The sequence below is a fragment of the Schistocerca nitens genome, chromosome 2, assembly GCF_023898315.1.
Source record: "Schistocerca nitens isolate TAMUIC-IGC-003100 chromosome 2, iqSchNite1.1, whole genome shotgun sequence".
Taxonomy (NCBI): Eukaryota; Metazoa; Arthropoda; class Insecta; order Orthoptera; family Acrididae; genus Schistocerca; species Schistocerca nitens.
The window spans coordinates 859,181,342-859,206,847 of NC_064615.1; the positions used below are offsets into that span (position 1 = coordinate 859,181,342).

The window sequence follows — 25,506 nt, forward strand, 5'->3', positions numbered from 1 at the left end:
TCAATCTGCATATCAGTTGGAGGTTCTTCTTATTAGTGTTAAGTACTATCAGCAAGATTTGCATAAATTGACAACTTCCTATCCTTATATATCTATATGTTTCTTGGTTAAACAATGTAAACCTCAGGTTGGAACATCAACAGTGTAAGGAAAGATAGATTGCTACTTATCGTAAGGATGACACGCGAAATTGCAGTCAGGCACAATTAAAAGGCATTTACACGTAAGCTTTTGACCACAGCCTCCATCAGAAAAAGAAGAAGAAAAACACACACACACACACACACACACACACACACACTTTCATTCACACAAGCAAGCACACTCATAGATACATGACTGTGATCTCTAGCTGCTTGGACGTGAATTCTGGCCAAGTTGCCATAGAGGACGGAGGTGTGCTTGCTTGTGTGTGTGTGTGTGTGTGTGTGTGTGTGTGTGTGTGTGTGTGTTTATCTTTCTTTTTCTGACAAAGGCCATGTTGAAAGCTAAGGTGTAAGTGTCTTTTAATTGTGCATGTCTGCAACTTAATGTGTCATCTTTGTGGTAAGTAGCAGTCTATCTTTTCCTTACATTGTTCGTGTTCCTTGTTTAACTTACCTTTACTCCCAGTTATCCCTATGATATATACATCTGTAACACTTAGAATAGGATACTGGTTTTCCTTTCTCATTGTGTGTAAAAATTCTTGTGAGATCAAGAAAATCTCACTACCTGAGTCTAAATAAATGTCTACTTTCTTTCCATCATTAGCCCCCCCCCCCCAGTGGTTAGGGGTTGTGGTTAGTTTCCCTCAATTTGCTCATTTTTGTCTAGCAGTCACCCTTGTGTAGATACTTTATTGTTAAATGAAAGAAGTTTTTGTTATACATTGGTCTATGATTGTATTGTCACATCCTGGATACTGGCTCCATCCCAGGACATTCCACATTTTCCAATGTAGTTACTGGGTACTTCCCTTTCAGTAACCCATTGTTTGTATTTATAGGTATTGTATTACTCACACCATTGTTGTCTTGTGTTTGATACAAACACCTGTGATTGTGTGTTGTTTCTTCTACTAACATGGCAAAAGTGAAATTCCCTTTTTCTTGCAAAGTGGTTGGGAAAATGTTTACTTTCCATGTTATTATTACCCCTGTTCTCCTACTGATCTCTTCACTGTGTTCTCTATTTGAAGCATCCAACCCTCTGTACCATATTTCCTTCCTTACATAGTGTGGCAATCTTTGTACCAATACCTTGATAAGATGTGATTCATCTGATGGGTTATCTAAATATTTTGATCGGGTAAAATGCCACTTAGTGTACTTCTTATAACTTCCCCAGGAACAATTATAATATCTTGGGTCTAGAAATTCTTCTAGTGTCAACTTCTCTTGAGTGCTGGAGGACCTCTTAAACTTTTCCTTAAAATCATCTCAAGATTTAAACCCCTCCGAATGAGAAGTTCCCCACTCTGCTGCGACCCCACAAATAAATGAGTGCAAAATCTATTTTCATATGACCTGGAGAATGCTCGCACAAAATGTTTGAGGTGTACTTCCCCGTCAGGTTTGAACTTTGGGAATCATTGCAGAAAATTCATGCCCTTTTCTAATCGGAGTTCTTCCTTGTCACTTGATAACCCAGCCATCCTTTTTCTATGTTCCTTGTGGATATCTTCTAATGCTTGCCATAACTTTTGAATTTCCTTTTGCACCACTAGTGGATTAAATGTTCTGTTGTACTTTGATTAAGTGCTGTCTTGTACTTTTTGTTTAAGTAATTCTTGTATGTGTTCCTCCAAATCTGTGAAAGTGTTTGGTGCACCACTTATTTCACCAAAATCTCTACTTGTCTAATGCCTCTACTCAGCTTAGCGTATCTGAGATTTGACTATGCATTTCTTCAAATTCATGGGTAGAAAATTTCTCTGTATGTTTTGTTTTATAATCTGCCTGTTTACACTGTACTTGAGCCTCATTCCTGACTAAATCACTTTGGTTTTCTATTTCAGCCTGTAACTCCTCTGGTAATTTTACAAAGGTCACAGCTATTTCCTCCCCTTGTATTTTTAAATCTTTAATACTATTATGCATTTCATATATTTTATTTAATCACTCTGGTAGAGCTTTACTGCTGTTTGATAACTCCTCCAATTTTTTCAAAATTTCTGACATTTTGTTACACATTTTTTGAGTGTCCCAATTTTTTCAAAATTTCTGAATTTTGTTACACATTTTTTGAGTGTTTACTGGCATACAATAAAAAAAAACAATAATATTTGCCTTCCAAACACTGGAAGCCTATTTTCTTTGCTTGGACATCAATGTAAAGAACCAATAAAACATGTATCACCCCCACTTAACAAATTGTTTGCCTTTAAAAAGAAAGTTTGGGGCTGATAAAAGATGACCGAATCTGGCATGCAGTATACTGCCGCTATACTGCGTGCGGGTGACACGACGTCTCAGGTAGCTGCTGTGCAGTGGTCACACATTCAGTTGATTGGCCACTGCCCTAAGATGCGAGGCTGCACTGCTATCATGTTGCTCAGCTGCTGCAAAGATGATCTTGTAGATCACCGATGAACATGTAGGCATGAAAGCAGGACGCTGAAATCTTCCATTTTGTAGATGTACAGCTTCTCTACTCCCATGTTATTTCAGCACATAAATATTGGTTGTTTTTTACCTGGTTTCTATGGTTAAGTAATCTCATTTATACCTTCAGGCTTGTTTGGTTTATTTTCAAGACACCAAGTAACTTCTTCTTAAGTATAACAGTTATACTGGAGGACACTACAGTGTGTGTTTACCTATATCTCCTTCATTTTTACTTCATTTGTTCTAGGCGATGTCGTATATTTCTCCATGATTTCTTGAAAATTTCCTTTTGTATGTCAAAAGCTCACTTACTTCAGCACTTCTTATCTGTGTCTTTCATATTGGGTGCAAAATGAAGTGAGGTAAAAAGCTCTCTGGTTACAGATTGTAACTAAGTCCTCACTTCTCGATTGATCTGTCACTTCAGTGTCCTTCGTGAAGACTTTTGCCTTACTGAAGATTTATGGTCGCCTTCTTGTGTCTTCTTGATGCAGTGGAGCTGCTATGCAGTGCCACTAATGCTGTTGTGGGGCTTCGTTTCAACTGGAGAGGGTTGAGGACTAGAAGAGAGGTCACATCTACACCAACTCACTAGGAAATGATGTAACTGACTTTTTAGAGAACTTTTCTCTATTTGGTTGTTCTCCTGTCCAACGTTTACTATGCTTGGTGACAAATATATTTTTATTCAGAACAACATACCTGAAGTGAATCTCAAAACAGCACATAAGCTTAAGACATTTCTCCACAACTTCTATCGGTTGTTTCTGAGTGTGTATGGTGTCAGTAGAGGTGCTCCCCCTGTGCCTTCCAAAATACCACCAAGCCGTGACACCAGAGCATAAATGCCACCTCCAGAGCAGGTAGAGACTGCTTGACAACATTGCACCTTGCTGATGTCCTGTGCTCATTACTCTTGTGTGGTCTCTGCACAAACTAAAACAGTTGGGCTGTGTGTTGGCACAGTGGAAATTACCTACATGTTAAGTACCTAAACAGTGGTTTTATATGAACATCTGTCATCTGATTATGAGGAAGAGGTGGAAAAACACGTCACACTACTGCAAAAGTCATCAAAGTAAAAGTTTTTGCCTTTTAGGTTCATGTTTATATACACTACTGCCTTCTATATTGCTAGCATCAGGGACTAGTGTTTCCAAAGAATAGTCAGCTGCCATCATAGTTGACATTATTTAACACACTAGGCCATTGTGGTGGAAGCATTTTTTATTGATACATATTTAGACTGTTAACTTTTGTTGTATTATCATTTGATTTTTGTGACTTAACAGAAGTTTGAGATAATGATAGTATACTTTTAACATCTACATTTAGTATTTTTTTCCATTCTGATAAAGTTTTGGACCCATTAATAAATTTTAATTGCCTTTATAAAAAAACAACTGTGACAGTTGTGTGTTTTTGAAATGGATGACATGATCAATACATCTTAGTGCATGTTTGGAACTGACAAATTTTTGAATGTAACTGCCTACTCTTTTGTGCATCTCAGAATCCTAGTTTTTACTAAAAATCTGATCATCTAAATTTTACTTTCCTGCTGGATTACTTGATAGATTGTCCTCCAAACACTGAGAGTGGATCTAGTTTGTCTTCATCTAATTTCAGGTATTACTGGTTTTCCTCCCATATCTTTCAACTGTCATGGTTTTTGTCAAGCATATGTATCTTCATGGTGCTGCAGTGTTAATGTACAGGGCATGGACTTAAAAGAGGACCAGAACATTCAAATTTAGATTTTCCATAGATCACATAAATTGCTTATGGAAAATGTCGGAACAGTTCCTTTAAAAGGATGCAGCTGATTTTCTTCACAGTCCTTGTTCAATCTGAGCTTGCGCCCATCCTCTAACGAAGGCATCATCTTCTGTGAATATTAAGGACAGTAATATTTTTCCTGTATTCTTTTGCTCTTAGAATAATTAAATCAAATTCAGTTAACTGCATGAAACAATGTCAAAACATATGGGAGGTTTTTATTCTACAGAATTTAGCAGCATGTTCTAATTAAACCTAAACACAATTATAATCATTCATTGTTGAGTATACTGGAATTATTGGCGGGAAAGATTTTTTGTGTTTTTTGTTTTTGAAAGTGTATTCTCAATTGTTTTCATGTTTACATAAATTAGTTACCTAGATGACATTCTACTTTTTACTTATTTCAGATGTGTTACTGCTGTCAATAACCAAGAATTTATGCCTGCATATAACTATCAGACTGGAATGGTACAAGCTGTGACAAAATTGCTTCAGTCTCAGAGGGACCAGAATTGGGCCCTACCAGTAATGTGTGCTGCTTGTTTAGACTTGCGAATGATTGCCGTACAAGCAGATAAACAAGTTACACATCGCTCTGTGGAGAGCCCCATGGAAATTTTTGAGAAAACTGCTGAATGTCTGATGGGTTGCTTTAGGATATGTGCTGCTGACAAGTAAGTTGGAGAGAGGAAAGCTTTTGTCATGCCATAGAATGTATCTATTATATACGTCCTGTTGTCAAGATACTTGCTTTCATTTAACTAGTTAAATGATGTACTCCATTTTGATTTCAGAAATAATTTTATGTTTTATTATTTCTTTCTGTTTAATTATGTGCTGGCTCTTCAAATATTTTGGAAAATATTGGCAGTAGACAAATTGACAGATAGTTACCTATCTCACTGTGTCTGCCTCATTCATCAGCTGGTCATATTTCTATCAGAAATGTTAACTGCTTGAAGTGATTAATTGATAATGAAATGGGGTGGTATGCTGTACTAAGATGTACTGCCATTAGTATTTATGTTGCTATTTCATCCCATCTTACTGGGTTTAGAGTTTTAAGGACTTTTGAATATTAGTCACATTACAACGCAACACAGGATCAAATCTCACTTCATTAGAGTTACCACGAGTGCAGTCAGGATAAATGTACACAGGGAAGTAGTATCTATTTCTTGGGAATCAGTGAAGTGTTTATTGAGTGATGTACAGATTTCCTTATCTTCAAGTTAGATTCTTTTTTAATAATTTTTGATAGTTCCTACTTCAACTTTCTTAATGGACCACAGCTTTTGATTTGTTTCTGGTATCTGAAATAAAACTTTCTATTTGCAATTTGTCCAGACATTTTTGTTCTACTACGCTGTTAAATGATCTTGTACATCTTGTTAAAAATGTTTGGAACTTTGGATCAATTTAGACATTTTAGTCTCTTTGGTTAAGCAGGAGTCAACTACACGTGACTGTATGAACTGTTATGCTGTTATGTATGGAAAGTATTCATTGAATAAATTTACTGAACTTATTTTGCTAACAGACTAGGGTATTTTTTATTTTTCCTATTAGATTGATCCACATAATCTTACACAAAATTTATGATTGTCATTACGTTACAGATTATGTTCAGCTAAGGTAGTGAAACAAAATAGAGCTAAATGGGCAGTCATTCTCATGAAGTTTTCACCATTCAGTCTCAAATCATCTGTAGACACGAGATCCGTCACATTTATTGCAACTTTGTCATTAACTTTTATGTTAATATCAGCAGAAATAACAACCTTTCTGTACAGCTTTACTGATCTTAATGTGTTTAGTAAAATTTTAATTTATTCAGGAATACATATATGATTGAATAACTTGCTGACAGATTAAAACTGTGTCCCAGACCTCTTCTGTCACCTTCAGTATTTGATCCCTATTCAGACAGACAGTTTTAATTTGACGTGAATTTTCATTATTAATTATACTACTATTGTTGTTATAATATTTCCAGTGTTATTTTCATTCTTAAATTTCACAGATCCAAGTTTCATTATTATATTTTGTATACTTTCAGTAAGTTATCACTTTGTTGTAGCATATTCTAAGATATTATGAGTCTCAGTCCAGCATCGAGTTTTAAACTGTAATGACATTAATGAAAATATGTAGTAAGTTTTAGATATTGCTTGTTCTTGTGGCTGTAATATGAAAAGATAATATGTGTGTGTATTAACTGCTGTTTCAGTAAAACTGAGACTTTCTTATTAGAAAAATATGATGAACATAATTTTGTGAATGAGTACTGTGGAACTATGCATGATTGTGACTCTTGAAGCACTATTATTTTTCAGCCGATCGACAGAAATATCTACCAAGAGATGGGGAATGCTTCCACTTGTAAACCAATTGTTTAAAGTGTATTTCCGAATAAACAAACTCCATTTGTGCAAGCCTCTGATCAGAGCGATTGAATCATCTCCTTTGAAAGACAATTTTTCTCTTAGTCAGCAGATAACATATAAGTATTATGTTGGAAGGAAGGCAATGTTTGACAGTGATTTCAAATCAGGTAAATTTGTTTTGCTTTCATCTCTTTGCAAAACTGTTATACCTTGAAAAAATGTTTGATAGAAATTAGTATAGACTAAATATTAGTATAGACTAAACATTATGTTTGTGAACACACATACAGCCTCGCTGAAGGTACTTCATATGAAAGTTCTGTTGGTATTGTGTGTCAACGTGTACATGGATCTGGAGGGATACTATATTTACGCAAGGAAGAAAAACCGCAGCTCCTCAGTTTTATTATCTGGATAACACATGTAGATGAATCTCTCAGCATATTTAGTTGAAATGAAGAAAATGGACCTGGGTCAAGTGAAAAATAACTACTGAAAATGCAAAGAATTGAAAGCAATTCATGAAGTGCAGATATTCTGTGGAAAATATGATCAAACATGAAGGAACACGGTTTTCTGTGAGAGATGTCTTCATAAAAACGGGCAGTCCATACTTCCTTGGTCACAGAACAGATGTCTGATCAGAAAATACTTTTTTAAAAAGAGCTGACCTGTCATTATTGCTGGACTATTAAGTGTTACTTAAAACCCCCATTTTAGAGTAGATATGCCTGAAATTAATTCTTACATGGAATATTTTTTGTACGCCTTATTATACAGCAAACTTTGCCTTACATGTGTGAAAAAGATATCTGTGTGTATGTAGTCAAGGACAAATGGAAGTTTTGCACTAGTAGGTTAGCTTAAAAAAGTCATGCAGAGTTCAAACAGTACAGAGTAGGAACTGGATAAAAATACCGACCTCTTGTGGATAGTGCTCTTCCAATTGAACTAATAAAGTTCTTCTTGCAGAGAGAGCCAGAGTTACTGAAGGAAAGCCAGCCGCTGTGGTCGAGCGGTTCTAGGCGCTTCAGTCTGGAACCGCGCGACCGCTATGGTCACAGCTTCGAATCCTGCCTCAGGCATGGATGTGTGTGATGTCCTTAGGTTAGTCAGGTTTAAGTAGTTCAAAGCTCTAGGGGACTGATGACCTCAGATGTTAAGTCCCATAGTGCTCAGAGCCATTTGAACTACGGAAGGAAAAAAAAAATTAACTTGTTCCTTTGCAAACTCTTCATATACTCATATCTGATTTTTACCTGTTACCCCTACTCTTGTGCCTGAGCTAAGAGTCATATAGTTTATTCAAGCTAGTTACTGAATTGTTTCTTTCCTCCACAGAGCATAATTGTGCAATACTGGCAAAAAAGCATCTCAGAAGGGAAGCTCTAATTGTCATTTTGTTTGTAAATATTTGGATCACCAAGTAAGAATACTGCCCACAAAAGACAAGTATGTAGATCAATGTTCTGGTACAAGACTGTTCATATGTGGTACAAATGTTCAACACACTTAACTGAGATTAAAAATTTCATTCTAGCCAAATTTTGGCTGTCTCTCCAGGAATCCTAAGATTATTACAGTAAATTCTCGTGAAAAGATTGCTGACCATAATTGTGTGTCATTGTCAGTCATGTAAGTACTAAATGGTTTGGGTTTGTTTTAAGTTCAGTAGGATGAAATATCTCTTTGCCATACGTGGACCTTTTTACTTTCATTCTATGAAAAAAAAATGTTTTTTGTTTTTTTGAAGGAAAAATAGTCGAATTATTGAATTGTGAAATGAGCTAAGGAGTAGCCAACCGTCTAAACAAAAACATGTACCTGGTAGTCAGCTTATGGACTTGCATGCTTCTTCATGCTCCCCTGCCCAGACACAAAATGCTGGAACAATTTAGTTGTGCATTTATATGGGTTTTGAAGAATGCAAGTTCACAGACTAAGATTTGCATGTGAGTTCTCGTATATGTGACTGCCACTGTCAATTTCCTCCATTGTGTGGTGAAGGATGATTTTTCCACGTCATATTGTTTGTAATTCAGCAAGGATTTTCCAGTATCGTGAAAATATGTCATGCACAGAAGTATTCAGTTCACTGACATTCTGAGAACAGTGTTGTTCTGGTGCTTTTTAAAATTCAAATTTGCAAAGAGCATCTTGTTGCAGCTTCGAGAGTCTTTGTTTCTTCGCTTTTACTCATGTAAGTGTAAATGTGGACTCTCAGTTTCATATTTTGAATGTTGCATTCCTAAATTAAAAGTTTGTAAAATTGAATTCTTGTTTTCTAAAGCCCTTTTTTTTCAGCTGATACCTATTTGTCCTTCGCATTTGAAAAATGCCACAAGAAATGTGTGAGAAATAAGCGCTTGATTCTAATATATCTGGTTCCTGTGAAGATGTTACTTGTAAGTACTTAATAATAAAAGGTATTGTATCTACATGACACATGTGGTTATTATAACAAGCACAGCCATAAATTAGTTTGACACTGACTTTTTTATTGCAATGGATCATTCTCTATTTCATATCAGTACACTTGTTATTGTAATGAATCATTCTCTATTTCATATCAGTACACTGGCTCGGTTGTGAAGTGCCAGACTACATACCCAAAGGTCTCGCATTTGGTCCCTGCTTGTTTGCAGGATTTTCATCTTTCACTTACCACTTCTTTCAACTCCACCAGTGTGTGTTAATGTGAGGTTCAGAGTTCACATTAAACTGTGGGTCTCCATGTTACAGACTCTGTAGGTTGATTTACACTTGATGGAATGGAATATGTTGTTGTTGTTGTGGTCTTCAGTCCTGAGACTGGTTTGATGCAGCTCTCCATGCTACTCTATCCTGTGCAAGCTTCTTCATCTCCCAGTACCTACTGCAACCTACATCCTTCTGAATCTGCTTAGTGTATTGATCTCTTGGTCTCCCTCTACGATTTTTACCCTCCACGCTGCCCTCCAATGCTAAATTTGTGATCCCTTGATGCCTCAAAACATGTCCTACCAACCGATCCCTTCTTTTAGTCAAGTTGTGCCACAAACTTCTCTTCTCCCCAATCCTATTCAATACCTCCTCATTAGTTACGTGATCTACCCACCTTATCTTCAGCATTCTTCTGTAGCACCACATTTCGAAAGCTTCTATTCTCTTCTTGTCCAAACTAGTTATCGTCCATGTCTCACTTCCATACATGGCTACACTCCATACAAATACTTTCAGAAACGACTTCCTGACACCTAAATCTATACTCGATGTTAACAAATTTCTCTTCTTGAGAAACGCTTTCCTTGCCATTGCCAGTCTGCATTTTATATCCTCTCTACTTCGACCATCATCGGTTATTTTACTCCCTAAATAGCAAAACTCCTTTACTACTTTAAGTGTCTCATTTCCTAATCTAATTCCCTCAGCATCACCCGACTTAATTTGGCTGCATTCCATTATCCTCGTTTTGCTTTTGTTGATGTTCATCTTATATCCTCCTTTCAAGACATTGTCCATTCCGTTCAACTGCTCTTCCAAGTCCTTTGCTGTCTCTGACAGAATTACAATGTCATCGGCGAACCTCAAAGTTTTTACTTCTTCTCCATGAATTTTAATACCTACTCCGAACTTTTCTTTTGTTTCCTTTACTGCTTGCTCAATATACAGATTGAATAACATCGGGGAGAGGCTACAACCCTGTCTCACTCCTTTCCCAACCACTGCTTCCCTTTCATGCCCCTCGACTCTTATAACTGCCATCTGGTTTCTGTACAAATTGTAAATAGCCTTTCGCTCCCTGTATTTTACCCCTGCCACCTTCAGAATTTGAAAGAGAGTATTCCAGTCAACATTGTCAAAAGCTTTCTCTAAGTCTACAAATGCTAGAAACGTAGGTTTGCCTTTTCTTAATCTTTCTTCCAAGATAAGTCGTAGGGTCAGTATTGCCTCACGTGTTCCAACATTTCTACGGAATCCAAACTGATCTTCCCCGAGGTCGGCTTCTATCAGTTTTTCCATTCGTCTGTAAAGAATTCGCGTAAGTATTTTGCAGCTGTGACTTATTAAACTGATAGTTCGGTAATTTTCACATCTGTCAACACCTGCTTTCTTTGGGATTGGAATTATTATATTCTTCTTGAAGTCTGAGGGTATTTCACCTGTCTCATACATCGTGCTCACTAGATGGTAGAGTTTTGTCAGGACTGGCTCTCCCAAGGCCGTCAGCAGTTCCAATGGAATGTTGTCTACTCCGGGGGCCTTGTTTCGACTCAGGTCTTTCAGTGCTCTGTCAAACTCTTCACGCAGTATCTTATCTCCCATTTCGTCTTCATCTACATCCTCTTCCATTTCCATAATATTGTCCTCGAGTACATCTCCCTTGTATAGACCCTCTATATACTCCTTCCACCTTTCTGCCTTCCCTTCTTTGCTTAGAACTGGGTTTCCATCTGAGCTCTTGATATTCATACAAGTGGTTCTCTTCTCTCCAAAGGTCTCTTTAATTTTCCTGTAGGCAGTATCTATCTTACCCCTAGTGAGACAAGCCTCTACATCCTTACATTTGTCCTCTAGCCATCCCTGCTTAGCCATTTTGCACTTCCTGTCGATTTCATTTTTGAGACGTTTGTATTCCTTTTTGCCTGCTTCATTTACTGCATTTTTATATTTTCTCCTTTCATCAATTAAATTCAATATTTCTTCTGTTACCCAAGGATTTCTATTAGCCCTCGTCTTTTTACCTACTTGATCGTCTGCTGCCTTCACCACTTCATCCCTCAGAGCTACCCATTCTTCTTCTACTGTATTTCTTTCCCCCATTCCTGTCAATTGTCCCCTTATGCTCTCCCTGAAACTCTCTACAACCTCTGGTTCTTTCAGTTTATCCAGGTCCCATCTCCTTAAATTCCCACCTTTTTGCAGTTTCTTCAGTTTCAATCTGCAGTTCATAACCAATAGATTGTGGTCAGAATCCACATCTGCCCCAGGAAATGTCTTACAATTTAAAACCTGGTTCCTAAATCTCTGTCTTACCATTATATAATCTATCTGAAACCTGTCAGTATCTCCTGGCTTCTTCCATGTATACAGCCTCCTTTCATGATTCTTGAACCAAGTGTTAGCCACGATTAAGTTATGCTCTGTGCAAAATTCTACAAGGCGGCTTCCTCTTTCATTTCTTCCCCCCAATCCATATTCACCTACTATGTTTCCTTCTCTCCCTTTTCCTACTGACGAATTCCAGTCGCCCATGACTATTAAATTTTCGTCTCCCTTCACTACCTGAATAATTTCTTTTATCTCGTCATACATTTCATCTATTTCTTCATCATCTGCAGAGCTAGTTGGCATATAAACTTGTACTACTGTAGTAGGCATGGGCTTTGTGTCTATCTTGGCCACAATAATGCGTTCACTATGCTGTTTGTAGTAGCTAACCCGCACTCCTATTTTTTTATTCATTATTAAACCTACTCCTGCATTACCCCTATTTGATTTTGTATTTATAACCCTGTATTCACCTGACCAAAAGTCGTGTTCCTCCTGCCACCGAACTTCACTAATTCCCACTATATCTAACTTTAACCTATCCATTTCCCTTTTTAAATTTTCTAACCTACCTGCCCGATGAAGTGATCTGACATTCCACGCTCCGATCCGTAGAATGCCAGTTTTCTTTCTCCTGATAACGACGTCCTCTTGAGTAGTCCCCGCCCGGAGATCCGAATGGGGGACTATTTTACCTCCGGAATATTTTACCCAAGAGGACGCCATCATCATTTAATCATACAGTAGAGCTGCATGTCCTCGGGAAAAATTACGGCTGTAGTTTCCCCTTGCTTTCAGCCGTTGGAATGGAATATAGGGGAATGGAATATAGGGGAATGGAATGTCTAACATTCGACAACACATTTCAAATGACGACATTCACACAGGGTGTCAGCAGAATGGGACAAACATAACAGGACATCAGTTTCAACATTTATCAGTAAGAAAGTTTTTACTTATATGTTGTTGTTGGTGGTGGTGGTGGTGGTGGGGGGGGGGGGGGCAATGTTGTGGTCTGCTAATTTCAGAGTTTTCACGATGCTCACATATAATAGTGGACTTCATGTTTTTGCATCTTCTTGGACATTATTTGATTAGTTTGCTTTGTGTCTGTTACACAATGCAAGTGTTCCAAGATGAATTGATATTTTTTTTTCACTGACTGTTTTTCTACAAGAGAGGACATAGACCATATGCCTTTGTCTGAAAGTGAAAAATGATATAGGTTTTTATACCTGGACATAGAAAAAGCCTAAACTGTATATAAAAAAAAACCATAAATTGATGAAGCAGCATTCAGTAAGAAAACCTTTTAACAGTGAAAAAGTCAGCTGTATCGAAAGAGAAAAATAGTGTTGTTTTTTATATTGTTTGGTACGTAGGAATTGGGTGGGGGTGGGGAGAGGGGGATGCACTAAGAAGATAAACAGACTCAGTGTTTTCTTCTTCTTCTTCTTCTTCTTCTTCTTGCAAACTTATCCCTACCTGTGCAGGGTTGGTGTGGTTAGGAATGGATTTGTCATGGTTAGTTTCAAGGGGTGGCTAGAGACCCTTCCTGTTGGAGTGATTGCTCTCCAACTCTCTGCCGTTCAGTGTTATCCTATGTGAAAGAGTGTGAAAGTTTTCTAAATGTTTGTGAATCATATAACTGAGGCAGGACTGGGGTACCAGGCCATTATTCACCTAGGTGGTTGTCAGAAACTACATAAAAACCGCATCCAGCCTGGCTGACACACTGACCTTCATCATTAATCAATCTGGGGTGAGCACATCTCCCTGTCCTGGAAGCAGCACTTTAATGCACATTTCTGTCTGGGTAGGTAAACAAGCTCTATGTATTACCTTATAAATATTGGTTGATGTGTTATGTGTATATATTTTCACTAGCAAATAAATGTTGATGCTTTGAAGTGTTTGGACAGGACTTTTCCTGCTGTTCTATTTCCCTGCAGTTTACCGTATGAACTTTGTCAAGATCATCCAATATGAAGTTTGCTTTGGCTATTAATAAACTTTCTCATTGCTAGTTTCTTAATTTTGATATATGCTTACTTTTTGTATCATAGATGGTATTTCATAACCTCACTTTCACAATTCACTACTGGTGTAAGTGAAGTGATGTTGGATTGATGTTCCACCAAGTGTGAATACACCACCATTTAATGGTGACATTGCCTGATGGTCAATTCCATTCCATTGATGTCTAGTGTGGATTGGTCTCAAGTCAGTTCAAAGCAATAGTATACCATCTCTGATAGGACTATGCCTAATAAAGCAACTTCCTCTTCCAAATGCAAAAATGTATTCTTGATGTAATGAGGAGAAATGATCATCGTAATAAAATAAGAGAAATCGGAGTTTGCAAGGAAAGATTTAAGTGTTTGTTTTTGCTGTGCATTGTTCGAGAGTGGAATGGTAGACAAGTAGTCAGAAGGTTGTTCTATGAACCCTCTGCCAGGCACTTAAGTGCGAATTGCAGAGTAATCATGTGGATGTGAAGTTCAAACCAACTTTATGCTGACTCAGATCGTTAGTATTAGCCTTACCAGAGGTATTGTGCAGTTTATGTGCTGCCTGATGCTGTGTAGAATATACAATGCAGGGGAAACATGAAGAACAGAAAGTATTTTATTCATATGTTGTTGTTGTTTCCTGTCCACCCCATGCAATTGTTTGCCCAAACTCTGTAGTAGATAAAAAAGATTAAAGTAAAATAAAAAGTAAATAAGATACAGAGTAGATTACTGAGGAAGAAACTATACAGCATGCTAGTCCAAAAGTACTGTTACCCTGTGGAAGGATTCTTGAATGATAATATTGTTATTTGTTGCTTGATACAGCGGAAGGAACTGAGAAACCTACAAAGAATTTTGTTGACAGTGATTCATTTTTCAAGTAGTGTGTGACATTAAATGATGTTTTATAGTTAGACTATTCCAAACCTGCCAGGGTAGCCGAGAGCGCTAACACGCTGCTTCCTGGACTCGGGTAGGCGCGCCGGCCCTGAATCAAATCCGACCGGCCGATTAACGACGAGGGCCGGTGTGCCGGCCAGCCTGGATGTGGTTTTTAGGCAGTTTTCAACATTCCGCTAGGTAAATACCAGGCTGGTCCCCACGTTCCGCCTCAGCTACACGTGTTGCAGACATTTGAAACACGTCCGCGCTATTTCCTGATTTACACTAGATGCAGACAGTTGGGGTACACTGATTCCGTCCTGGGGGGTACGTGGTGGCGGCGGCAGGAAGGGCATCCGGCCATCCCTAAAACCTAACATTGCCAAATCCGTTGTAACCACGCCGACCTTGCGATCGCTGCGGGACTATGGCGTAAGCAAAAGAAAGAATGAAAGTTAGACTATTCCAAAATTAGAATTTAGTATAATATAATGTTCACGAGTCTCCTGTGTAGTAAATTACAGATTTAAATTTTATGTTATGAGACAGTAAACTTCTGCTTCTTATTTCGATTCTGGTATGGTGGATAGTTGGTCACAGTAACGGTTATGAGAAGAAATCTTGAGTGAGGATTAAAATTTTAGTGGGAGTGGGAGATGATTTTTTTAAGAAGGGAAGGTGAGAGAGAAATCTAGTGGAATTGTATGTGAAACATTGGAAGGTAATGTAATGCCTGATGTATACATGATTTCAACACTAAAAAACCAAAGGAAGTTCTGCATTGGCATTCTAAAATTGACCTCATAATAAGTGCATTACAATTGCCTTTATTTGATTGCTTTAACTGGAACTACCTCCTAAATTCGAACTTGGAGGTACTTTATAAATAATTTATACACAACTAGGCAGCTACCCAGAGGCATGATGTTTTGTGTGCAGGGTAATATCGACCTAGAATTACAAACTCAGTGATTTCATTCACCAACAAAAATGGAAGAAAAACATTCATTGTTGCATATAGTAGTCACCACAGAGCTGACTAAAGGTATTTCAAATAGGTATAAGTGAAATTCTACACAGCATAAAGGAGAAGTTCTGATAAATATTTATCTTAACCACAGTTTGAATAGTGAGGAGGAGATGCCACACTACTGAGGAGACAATAATATGAACACCTGTGCATGAGTTCCAGTATTATGTGTGATAGAACAGTGTGACACTGTTTATTTGAAATGTGGATAGATATAGTTATACCAGTATGCACATCTATAATTCTGTGACAGGTAATGTAAGAGCGGCACAGAATTGATATGAGCAGACTTTTCCAAACTGATCCAATCCAGGTCTATGAATATACATATATGTGGAAAAACAGTTGCGTTATAATGTACACCAAGCACATGTAAAGTTACAATATACGAACAGTAGGTGTGAGGAAGAAGTTTTGGAACAATTAGCTAATGTTCCATCAAGTAGTATGTGTAGAGTAGCTTGTGCAATGCATTCAAGCTACCAAAGTGTGATGAGGGTTCAATAAAAGACATTGTTTTGTGATGCAAATGTCATAATGAATTTATTTCTAGCCAGAATCAGGCATTAAATATTATGAAATGGATCAGTTACGACACCACTAGTGTGTTCTAAAAATTATAGTTGAGGAAAGAAATCTATGAAAGACCCTTGTTTGAGAGAGTAATTCTGACAAAATATGTAACTTTAATGTCTCATTACATGGTCCTGACATTATTTCAAAGTGTATACCATCTTTTTATCAAAGTTCTTTTGTATTTATTATTTATTTTATTTTTACATACCATTATTAATGAAATAGGTCCCGCAGTGCCTATTAAAGACAAGGCTTCTGCATTTAAGTCATTGGCACTTAGTCATATCTAGTTGTAAAAGTTTTAAAGTCAAGTTTCACCCCAGAACTGTCCAACGAGTGCTTAATTATTAAAATGTAACTACAGTACGTATTCAGTTGTCTGCTCATACAACTGGTCAAATATTTACAATGCATTTGTATCCTTGTGGCTCAAGAGAAACCAGAATGTTTGTACTTGTATACAAGAGGTTTATAAAGGGCCAAAAGATATAGTTGCCAAGGTGTGGCATGAGCTGCGAGCTGCACTTTAGGGAAAGAATGCAGCCATGACTGGGGCAACCACAACTGGATACTACCCAGCTTGAAAATATTAGGACATCAAATGGCACTCCCCTGTAAAATGAAATTAAGGCCATTCATGTGTGTGTGTTTTATGCTGCTGTTATAGCTGCTGCTTCTGCCCTACAAGACATGATTGCTATTGATATTTTTAATATCCTTGCCAATGGTATTGGTAGTTTGTAAGTTGATGATGAATTGTACCGTCATTGTGTCAATATTAATTCCTCTTCAAATTTATGAACATGACTGTAACGAGAAGCCTAATTGACTTTATGATACAAAACTGTTCTTTTACTTTTCAAGTGCACATCAAATATGGATGTTCTTCTTTCATAAATATTGTTTGACTGTAGAAGCAAATTAGACCAACTGCATTTAATTAAGATTGAGTAAGCAGATAATATGAGAACTTGTTGCTCATGTATTGCTACAAGGGTTGTCCGTAAAGTAAAGTCTCCAATGAGCTCCCTTCGAGACGAAGCAAGATAGCTTAGATCAGACAATAGCGCCGTATTCCTTGCTTCCCACACTACTATTCTTGCCAGTTCCCACATCTCCGCAATGCTCATTCTTGGCATAGCAATTGTTAATGATGGAAGGGACAATCAACATTCCTGCCAAGTGTGAATTTGTTCTGTGATTAGATTTCTGTGGTTTAAGGGATCCATTGCCAGTTGACCAATGTGTTCAGAGAAAAGTGTATGTATGTAAAAAATGTGCATAAGTGGTGTAGGGAGTTTGCAGATGGCTGTACAAACATGTACGGTGATGCCGGCCACTGGCATCCATCAGTTTTGGATGAGACAGTGACGAAAGTCAAGAAGTTTTGGTTGTGGATTGGCATGTGACTGTGCAAGAGATTGCCGAACTGACAGGGGACATCTCTAAGACTACTGCGGACAAGATTTTGGCAGACATTTTGAAGTATCACAAGGTGTGTGCCAGGTGGGTGCTGCGGATGCTCACTGATGAACACAAAAAGAAGCACATTGAAAGTGCCTGCTAGTTTCTGCACCATTACCGGGAAGAGGGTGAGGAATTTGTAGATTCAGTTGTAACTGGGGACAAGACTGGGCTCCACTACTTCATGCCAAATACTAAGGAACAATCAAAACAATGGCGGTATTATGGTTCTCCTAATCTCAAGAAGTTCAAGCAAACACCGTCAGTGGGAAGAGGACGGCTTCAGTATTCTGAGGTAGGGAAGGTATTTTACTAGTTGACTACCTGGAAAGAGGTACAACAATCAATGTAGCAAAGTACTGCGAGCCACTAACAAAACTACCCTGGGCTATACCTAACAAAAGGAGGGGTCGGCTGACAAAGGTAGTTTGTTTGCACCATGACAACATCTGCCCTTACGTCGCCAGCACCACATCAAATCTCATTGCCAAATTCGGGTGGGAAATCATTGACCACCCTTCATACAGCCCTGATGTGGCTTTTAGTGACTACTATTTGTTCCCCAACTTGAAACAACAATCAGGGAGAATGAAATTCTCAAGTGAGGAAGAGCTGAAGGCAGCTGTCCATTCCTTCCTGCACACGTTGGAGGGAGAATGGTATGACACAGGTATGAAAAAGCTTCTGGAGTGTCTCCAAAAATGCATCGATCATGATGGGGACTACGTTGAAAAATAGCTAAAAGTTCAAGCTTTCAGAATCTGTAGTTGTTTTTGCAATAAAATGAGTTTACTATGTGGAAAAGCATTGGAAACCTTAATTTACGGACAACCCTTGTAGGATATCACTTTTATGATTATTTTGAATCCGTTTTTGTTGATTTTTTTAAAAGAAGCATAGGTCTGCTTTTTATATAACTTCATGAAATAAAACACATTTCCTGAAAGGAAGTTAGTTATTTCAACATTCCAAAAGGAAAATACAGGTTGTAGAACCTCTTGAACTATTAAATGTTCCATGTCTGTGAAGGCCTGGAGAAATTTAAGGCTTTGCTTCATTGCTGCTCATGACGAGATTCATAAATGGAAAAAGTGGGATACAATTATTACATAAGGCAAATGTAAACTGATCTGAAAGTAGGATGATTGATTGCTGTTGATGATAAGAGGTACACCTTCAACATTGTTTTTCTTTCCTGTAATTTTACAGATAAATTAGAGCTTACTTGCAAAAACTGGTTGTCCCCGTGACCATTCAGCATCGGAGCTTGCAACATACAGTAGGTGTTTCAGTAGTGGTTTTTGTTTTTGCAGGGACACAGGGAAGTAATACAGATGAGTAACAGAGGTGCTGCATTGAACAATGTTGAGGCAGCCATTACAGTGCGGAATTGGCAATGAGTCTACAGTTTTGAACTAGTTGGCACATGCAAGTTATCCATGGAAAAATAATACATAAAACCACATGAAAATAATGGTGGAATTAATTCCAGCCCAGATAAAATTAGTTCATTTGTCTAGAGAGAATCAGTCGGATGTAAATAAGTAACCAGTACTGAGACATGAGAGTAATGGAGACAAAAGCATGTTGATTTCCACTGATGCATTGACATGATGGTGGTACACTGCATGTGAGAATATGTTGTTACTGTGATGAAAAAATAGTGAGCATCTCCTAAGAATGTGATTGGATTCCTATTGTGAGCTTCCTGTGCCCGTCTGACTTTAACGTAATGCAGTCCAGCATGTGTTGCAACTAAGATAGTGGCAAACTTCCATGTCAGTCTTCTCATTGTGCTGATACCAACTGATCAGAGCTAGACTGTTCCGGAGTGGGCTTGGGAGAATCTCTCCATCAGTTTTATTCCCTCGGTGGAGACACTGTGCAGTGACTACACTGGTAAAATGTAGTTCCTTGCAGCCAACTTGACCAAGGTGGCAACAATGATCCCTCCTGTGATGTTTCAGACAGAATGACACAGGTGACTCCCTGGCTATTAGGTTGGTCATTTTGCAGTGGTGTTGGCCGAACACATCTGTCCAATGCCACTGTGAATAAAAGGTCTCCTTCCTCCAAAACGTGGTGGAGGAGCAAGTTTGAAAGCAACAGCTTCTGTCTTCCTATTTAAAGAACACACCATCTTGGGACTATTTTACTAAGTTAATTTCCAGACATCTATAAATTATGCAGACTCTCGCAGCCTGTGGTCGCGTTTCCTTGGCAACACGATGGTCGGTTTGGAATTACAGGGAAAATTACTTTTGAGAGGGAAATTTTCCTATCAGATCCCACCAGCTCATTAAATATGCACACAATCAACCCTGACTGTGATTGTTTGGTTCATGGTATCTTGTACAGTTTGAATCTGTGCTGGAATTCAATATTGATTAAATACATTTAATAGGAGAGGGGGGGGGGGCAGAATGGTCATTCAAATTCCTCTACATGTTTGAGAGCTTGAAAAGTCTCCTAGTCGCTAGGTGACGGATTAGCTTTAATATTGTGATAAGCTTAGTCACAGTATTTTGTCCCATACTTAAATGTTATGAAAAGCATAATTGTGACAGCTCTTCCAGACTTAAATATTAATAGTATGTTGGCTGCAAATCATTTTCACCTACAGAATCCACAACAGTTTTTTTCCCACTCTGAGATCGGTTTAAAAAGCCAGCGCTTTTACTACTGCTCCAAAAATGACGAATACTGTAACGCAAGAGCATGTAAGTCTTATTAATGTATGTGATAGACCTCCCATGATTACAGTACTTCACATAGATCAGAAATATTGCAGCCATTAATGATTTCTGCTTTTTTGCCATTTTCTCTGTCTACATCTTAAATCAGTGCTAATCTTCCAAGGAACTCAGCAGCCTACACAAAAAAATTTCTTGTTTCTAAAGTGTACACATTCTTGTCAATACTGGGTGTTCACCATGCATTTTGAGAAAATAACTTGTCTATAAATATAGGCACTTATTGCATCTTCAAACATTTCAAATTTTTAACTGATCCAGCTCTTGTCAGCTCTATGGCCAGCCCTTACATTGTGTTTCAACGTATATGTGTATACAAGTGTAGCACCAGCAACCTGTGATTGAACAATTTTTCAGATGAATTGGCTGTTTTAAATCAGACTCATAATTGAACTTGTACACACAATTCACTTGATGTGAGTGCAGAGCCAGTCACCACAGACTTGAGCCAGCTCCTTCCCCCACCACACAAAAATAGCATGTGGCTATTGTGTATCCTGATGTCATAACTAATGCTACATCTCACCAGCTATAATTCATATTTACTTTACAAGAATAATTAAGAAGGAATACAATGTTATGTCTATGTACTGTTGCCAGCTTTTTGTAACAAGCATGTTGGTGAGAACTTGGGTTCTGATTCACCATGGTTGTTGATCAAAGTTGTCTCTTTTTCTGAAATTGCTACAATCTATCATGTGTTTCACCATGAAATTATGTTTGTTAAGTTTTTTTTTCCTTTCAATTCCTCACATTTCTCCTTTAAAAATGCTTTTAGACTTTTAGGCAAGATCATTTCTGCAGATTGATATTTGTGTTAATAAAGTTCTTAGATGAGAAATATTGTCACGTCTTATACATTTGCAGGCAACCACCATTGGGAGCATAAAGACAGCACTAAAACAAGATTGTTTAAAGATATGAAGTGATTGTTTTAATGTCAGTTTGTAAAAATATGTCTCAAGGGTTGATGCTTAAAACAGCAGTTGTAACAACTTGGCACTTGCCATTCCTCATGAAATCAAGATACCAGTACAGGTTTATAACAGAACAAATATGAGAAATTGAGAATGCTGGCTGTGCATTCTAACTTAGCGTATGTGAGGTGGGGAATATGTTGTGTATTCTTTTATGTCCCTTATTTAAAGATTACTTGTATTTCAAAGACTCGAAAATCTGGATTGGAATAACAAAAGTATGAAAAGCGTGGATTGTTACTCACCACAGAGAGGAGGTGTTGAAAAATTCCCCGTCATATTACTTGGATTTTTGATACAGAGAAACTGAAAGTTGAACTTAGCTGTGCAAATTTGTTCATTTGGTGTGGTATCTCAGAGAAATTTATTGTGTTAACATGTTAGTCTGTATCTTAATGTTGTATTCTGTTGTACTCTAAAAAGGTATGGCAGTTGATGTAGCAACTTCTACCTCAGTAAAGGGACTTATAGTCTTAAACTAGTCCTAATTCCACTAAATTGGCTCTTCACTGGCCTGAAACACCAGTAACAGATAAAAAATTAGATTTTTTATAACATTCACAATCTGAAGTCCTGAAAATTAAAAATATCATGAACAGTTTCTCCATAATTGTAATTTATAAACAGGCCATTATTTTCAGGGTTACATGCCAAAGAAAAAGGTCCTTGCCAAATATGATCTTCTTCAGTTTTGGGAGCTTGTAGAGGCTATTAGAAGTGGAAATATCAGGCAAGCCAATAAAGTGATTCAGCAGCACCAATTCTTCTTCATAAAATGTGGTATATATTTAATTCTTGAGAAACTGAAAGTTATTGCATACAGGAATTTGTTCAAAAGAGTGTAAGTTCATGCATTTTATATCACATATTTCAATATTTATAAATTTTCAACTCTTTGCTCACCAATGAAATACACATTTAGCATTTTTACAACTTCAAATGTCGGATACACAAATTGTCCTGTTACTTCGTGCTCTTGAACATGGTTTCAGTCTTTTACATTACAGGAGTTATATTTCATGGATCATGTGGAGAACATTGTTGGGAATGTGGAAAGTAGTCAAGGATGTACATTTAAGTGCAATATAATGAAATGACTTGATTTACTTATTTATCTTTCTTCATCCAAGGATTATCTCAAAAGATACAGGATTTGTCAATCACTAGCTCAAAATATACAACACACAAAACATATTATAGTACCACAATGCTTATATTAATTATGTTCTATCCAATACATTAATTTTAAGAGTTTTTGTAAAGAGGAATTACCTAATAGAAAGTTCTATAATTCAACCATAAATTCTACTACATTACACTGAATCAGTTAAATATGCTATAGGAAGTTGTTGAATATATGTGTACCCAACTCATTTTCCTTTCTGCACAAATCTTAAAACAGTTGAAGTTGTGTAACTAACATCATGTGGAATATTATCCCTCCAAGTTCAGTTTACACCCTAAATAAGTTGCAAAAATATGCTGAACAAACTAGTTTCTTCTATTTTCAAATCACTTTTACATGTTATAAATTCTGTTATACCTAAGTTTCCGAGATTGCTGTCAGTGATGAGAAAAATCATCCTTCTTTACTGTTGTTTTTCCATTTGAGAAGTGGATTGGCAGAAGCATGTGTATTAAAAGTGTCTACAGTTTGGGGTTACCTCTGATTAGCTCATCATTTATGTTAAAGAAATTTACTCATTTTTCCTAATTTGTTTTCTTGTCTGATTTTTCTGTATTCCAAATAGTTTTTATCTCATTTCAGGAGATACTTATTTTTCCTTGAATATTTTTATAATGTGATATAACTCCGACACCATGAGTGACCCTTGATTTAAGGAAAGACTTCTGTTAGTGTTGCATGATAACCTGGTGGCATGTGTTGCCCAGGGTCTGTGAGCATTCAGTTTACTTAGATAGGTCAGTTTTTTAGAACAACAGTTTTCAAAGCAGATATTGAGTATTGTCCAAAAGTTAAGCATAATCACAAACAGGACAGATTTCTCTACCACGATTTTGGAAGGATTACTATAAAAAACTGCAGCTTAATCAAGAAACATTTGGCGTACAACAGTGCTCGAAAAATTATGTTGAAAAGTTCTGATAGCTTAAGAGACACATTTGTAAGAAAATAATACAACTTGGAAATCTCTTCCCCCAGCAAAAGAAGCTGTTAACAGGGCATATGGTTACCCCTAATAGCACCGCATGCTATACAGTGACTTGATGTGCTCTCTACAAAATAGTTTGAGAGCTCTCTTGGCACTTGATCCCATTCCCCAGCAATAACAGTGCAGAGGTCTGGTAGTATTCTTCTTGGAGGCCGAAGGATTGACATTCACTTCCTTAATGCATCCCTGACATGTTCCATAGGATTCAGATCCAGGGATCTTGCTGGCCAGTTGATGCAATGGTTATCTTCCTCTTCAAGAAATTCATCCACCAGAGCAGCTCATAGTGAACAGGCAGTATTGTTCATAAAAAGGCAGTCAGGAACAACTGCACCTCTGAAAAGTGAACATGTGTTAGCAGTATCTCATCTCTGTATCTGTGAGTGTTTACAGTATTCCTCCAACCACCAATGAAGGTGCGCAGCCCTGTATAGCCATATCATGATGCCATTACCACCAAACTGGCACTTTCTGTGATGTTCCTGGGTTGTATTAGCTATCAGGTTCTCTCCAGAGAAATCTATTTTTCTCGGATGAATCCTGCTTCAGTTTGCAAGTGATTCTCATCATGTCCTTTCTTGACCTAAGCCAGTGATCCACGTTTAATGACCGTGTTATCAGTAAGATGTTATCTAAGAAATTTATGTAATCTGTTATTTCTTATGTGTAATCACTCTTTACAAAAAATTGTTCAATAAGTTGTAAAATCTAAATATTTGGTGTCTAGGCAGTTTTGTTTATCTGTGACAGTTTCTAAGCACTTTTCACATTTCAGCAGTTGTTATCATCATAATTTTTGATGGTTTTATGCATTGGCAATAGTTTCAAATGCAGTTCAGTTTTCTGTAGTAGATGTTTAACTTATGGCTTCACCCACAATATACTTGCCATTATGAAGTTGTTGTTTTTCAGGCACTTTATGCTGGACACTCATCAGATTCCGTTGGAAGCACTTCTCATAGCCCTTAAGATAATGGGCACAGATGATATTGATTTAGAAGAAATTCAGTGTATTGTTGCAAACTTAATAGCTGAAAAGAAAATAAAGGGCTATCTGTCTTATAGCCATAAAAAGTTAGTTGTAAGTAAACACATGCCCTTTCCGGCACTGAGCTCAATAGTCTGATACAAAAGGGCAATATATATCTGTGTGTGTGTGTGTGTGTGTGTGTGTGTGTGTGTGTGTGTGAAAAATAGGGGAGAGAGAAGTATATATATACTTTTCTTTTTGTGTGTGAGAGTAATATATTGGGGAAGATGTTTTGTACAGTGTCATTGTGAAGGTAATTTTATGTTTCACAAAATGTAAAATAAATTGTGTTTGGTACAATTCATGTAAACGTGATGTGGATAATTCACATTAATATTGTTATGAATTTTCCATATTTGTACACTTTTAAGAAGAAAATACAAACATTTTTGTACTAAATGCTTTTCTTCTTCTCTTTTTTACTGTGAAAGAAAAACCAAGTTGGTATATAACTGGTGTGTGAAGTGCAAGTTAGTATGTTAAGCGTGATGAGAGAGGGGGGGGGGGGAGGGGGGGATATGTGAATGGGAAATTTGTGTTTGGTGTTGTTCACATGTGTTCCTATATTAATTGTGGAGTTTTTGTTTCATGTATAGACATTATCTGAATGTGAGTTTATTTGCAGGAAAGTTAGGCTCCTTGAGTGAGCTTGTGTTAGGGTAGATGATGACTTGATGAATTGCTTAGACAGAGTCACATTGCTTCAAAATCAGACTGGGTTTTATAAGACCCAATGTTTGCATTTCTCAAGATCATCTTGGAGAAAGTGATGGTTGCACAAGTATATAAGGAGTTATTGTTGCTGATGGCTATTATG

At 37.4% G+C, this 25,506-nt stretch overlaps 1 protein-coding gene across 1 annotated transcript in view; it reads left to right on the plus strand.

Annotated features, from left to right (window-relative positions):
- Window positions 1-25,024, plus strand: part of LOC126237121 (PCI domain-containing protein 2) — an 84,050-nt gene extending 59,026 nt beyond the window's left edge. Inside the window, exons 4-8 of the mRNA XM_049946937.1 lie at window positions 4,778-5,044; window positions 6,707-6,924; window positions 9,062-9,162; window positions 22,127-22,326; window positions 24,572-25,024. Coding sequence (XP_049802894.1) covers window positions 4,778-5,044; window positions 6,707-6,924; window positions 9,062-9,162; window positions 22,127-22,326; window positions 24,572-24,785 — 1,000 coding nt within the window. The 3' untranslated portion in view covers window positions 24,786-25,024. The remainder of the gene's footprint in view (window positions 1-4,777; window positions 5,045-6,706; window positions 6,925-9,061; window positions 9,163-22,126; window positions 22,327-24,571) is intronic.
- The last annotated feature ends 482 nt before the right edge of the window (window positions 25,025-25,506 follow it).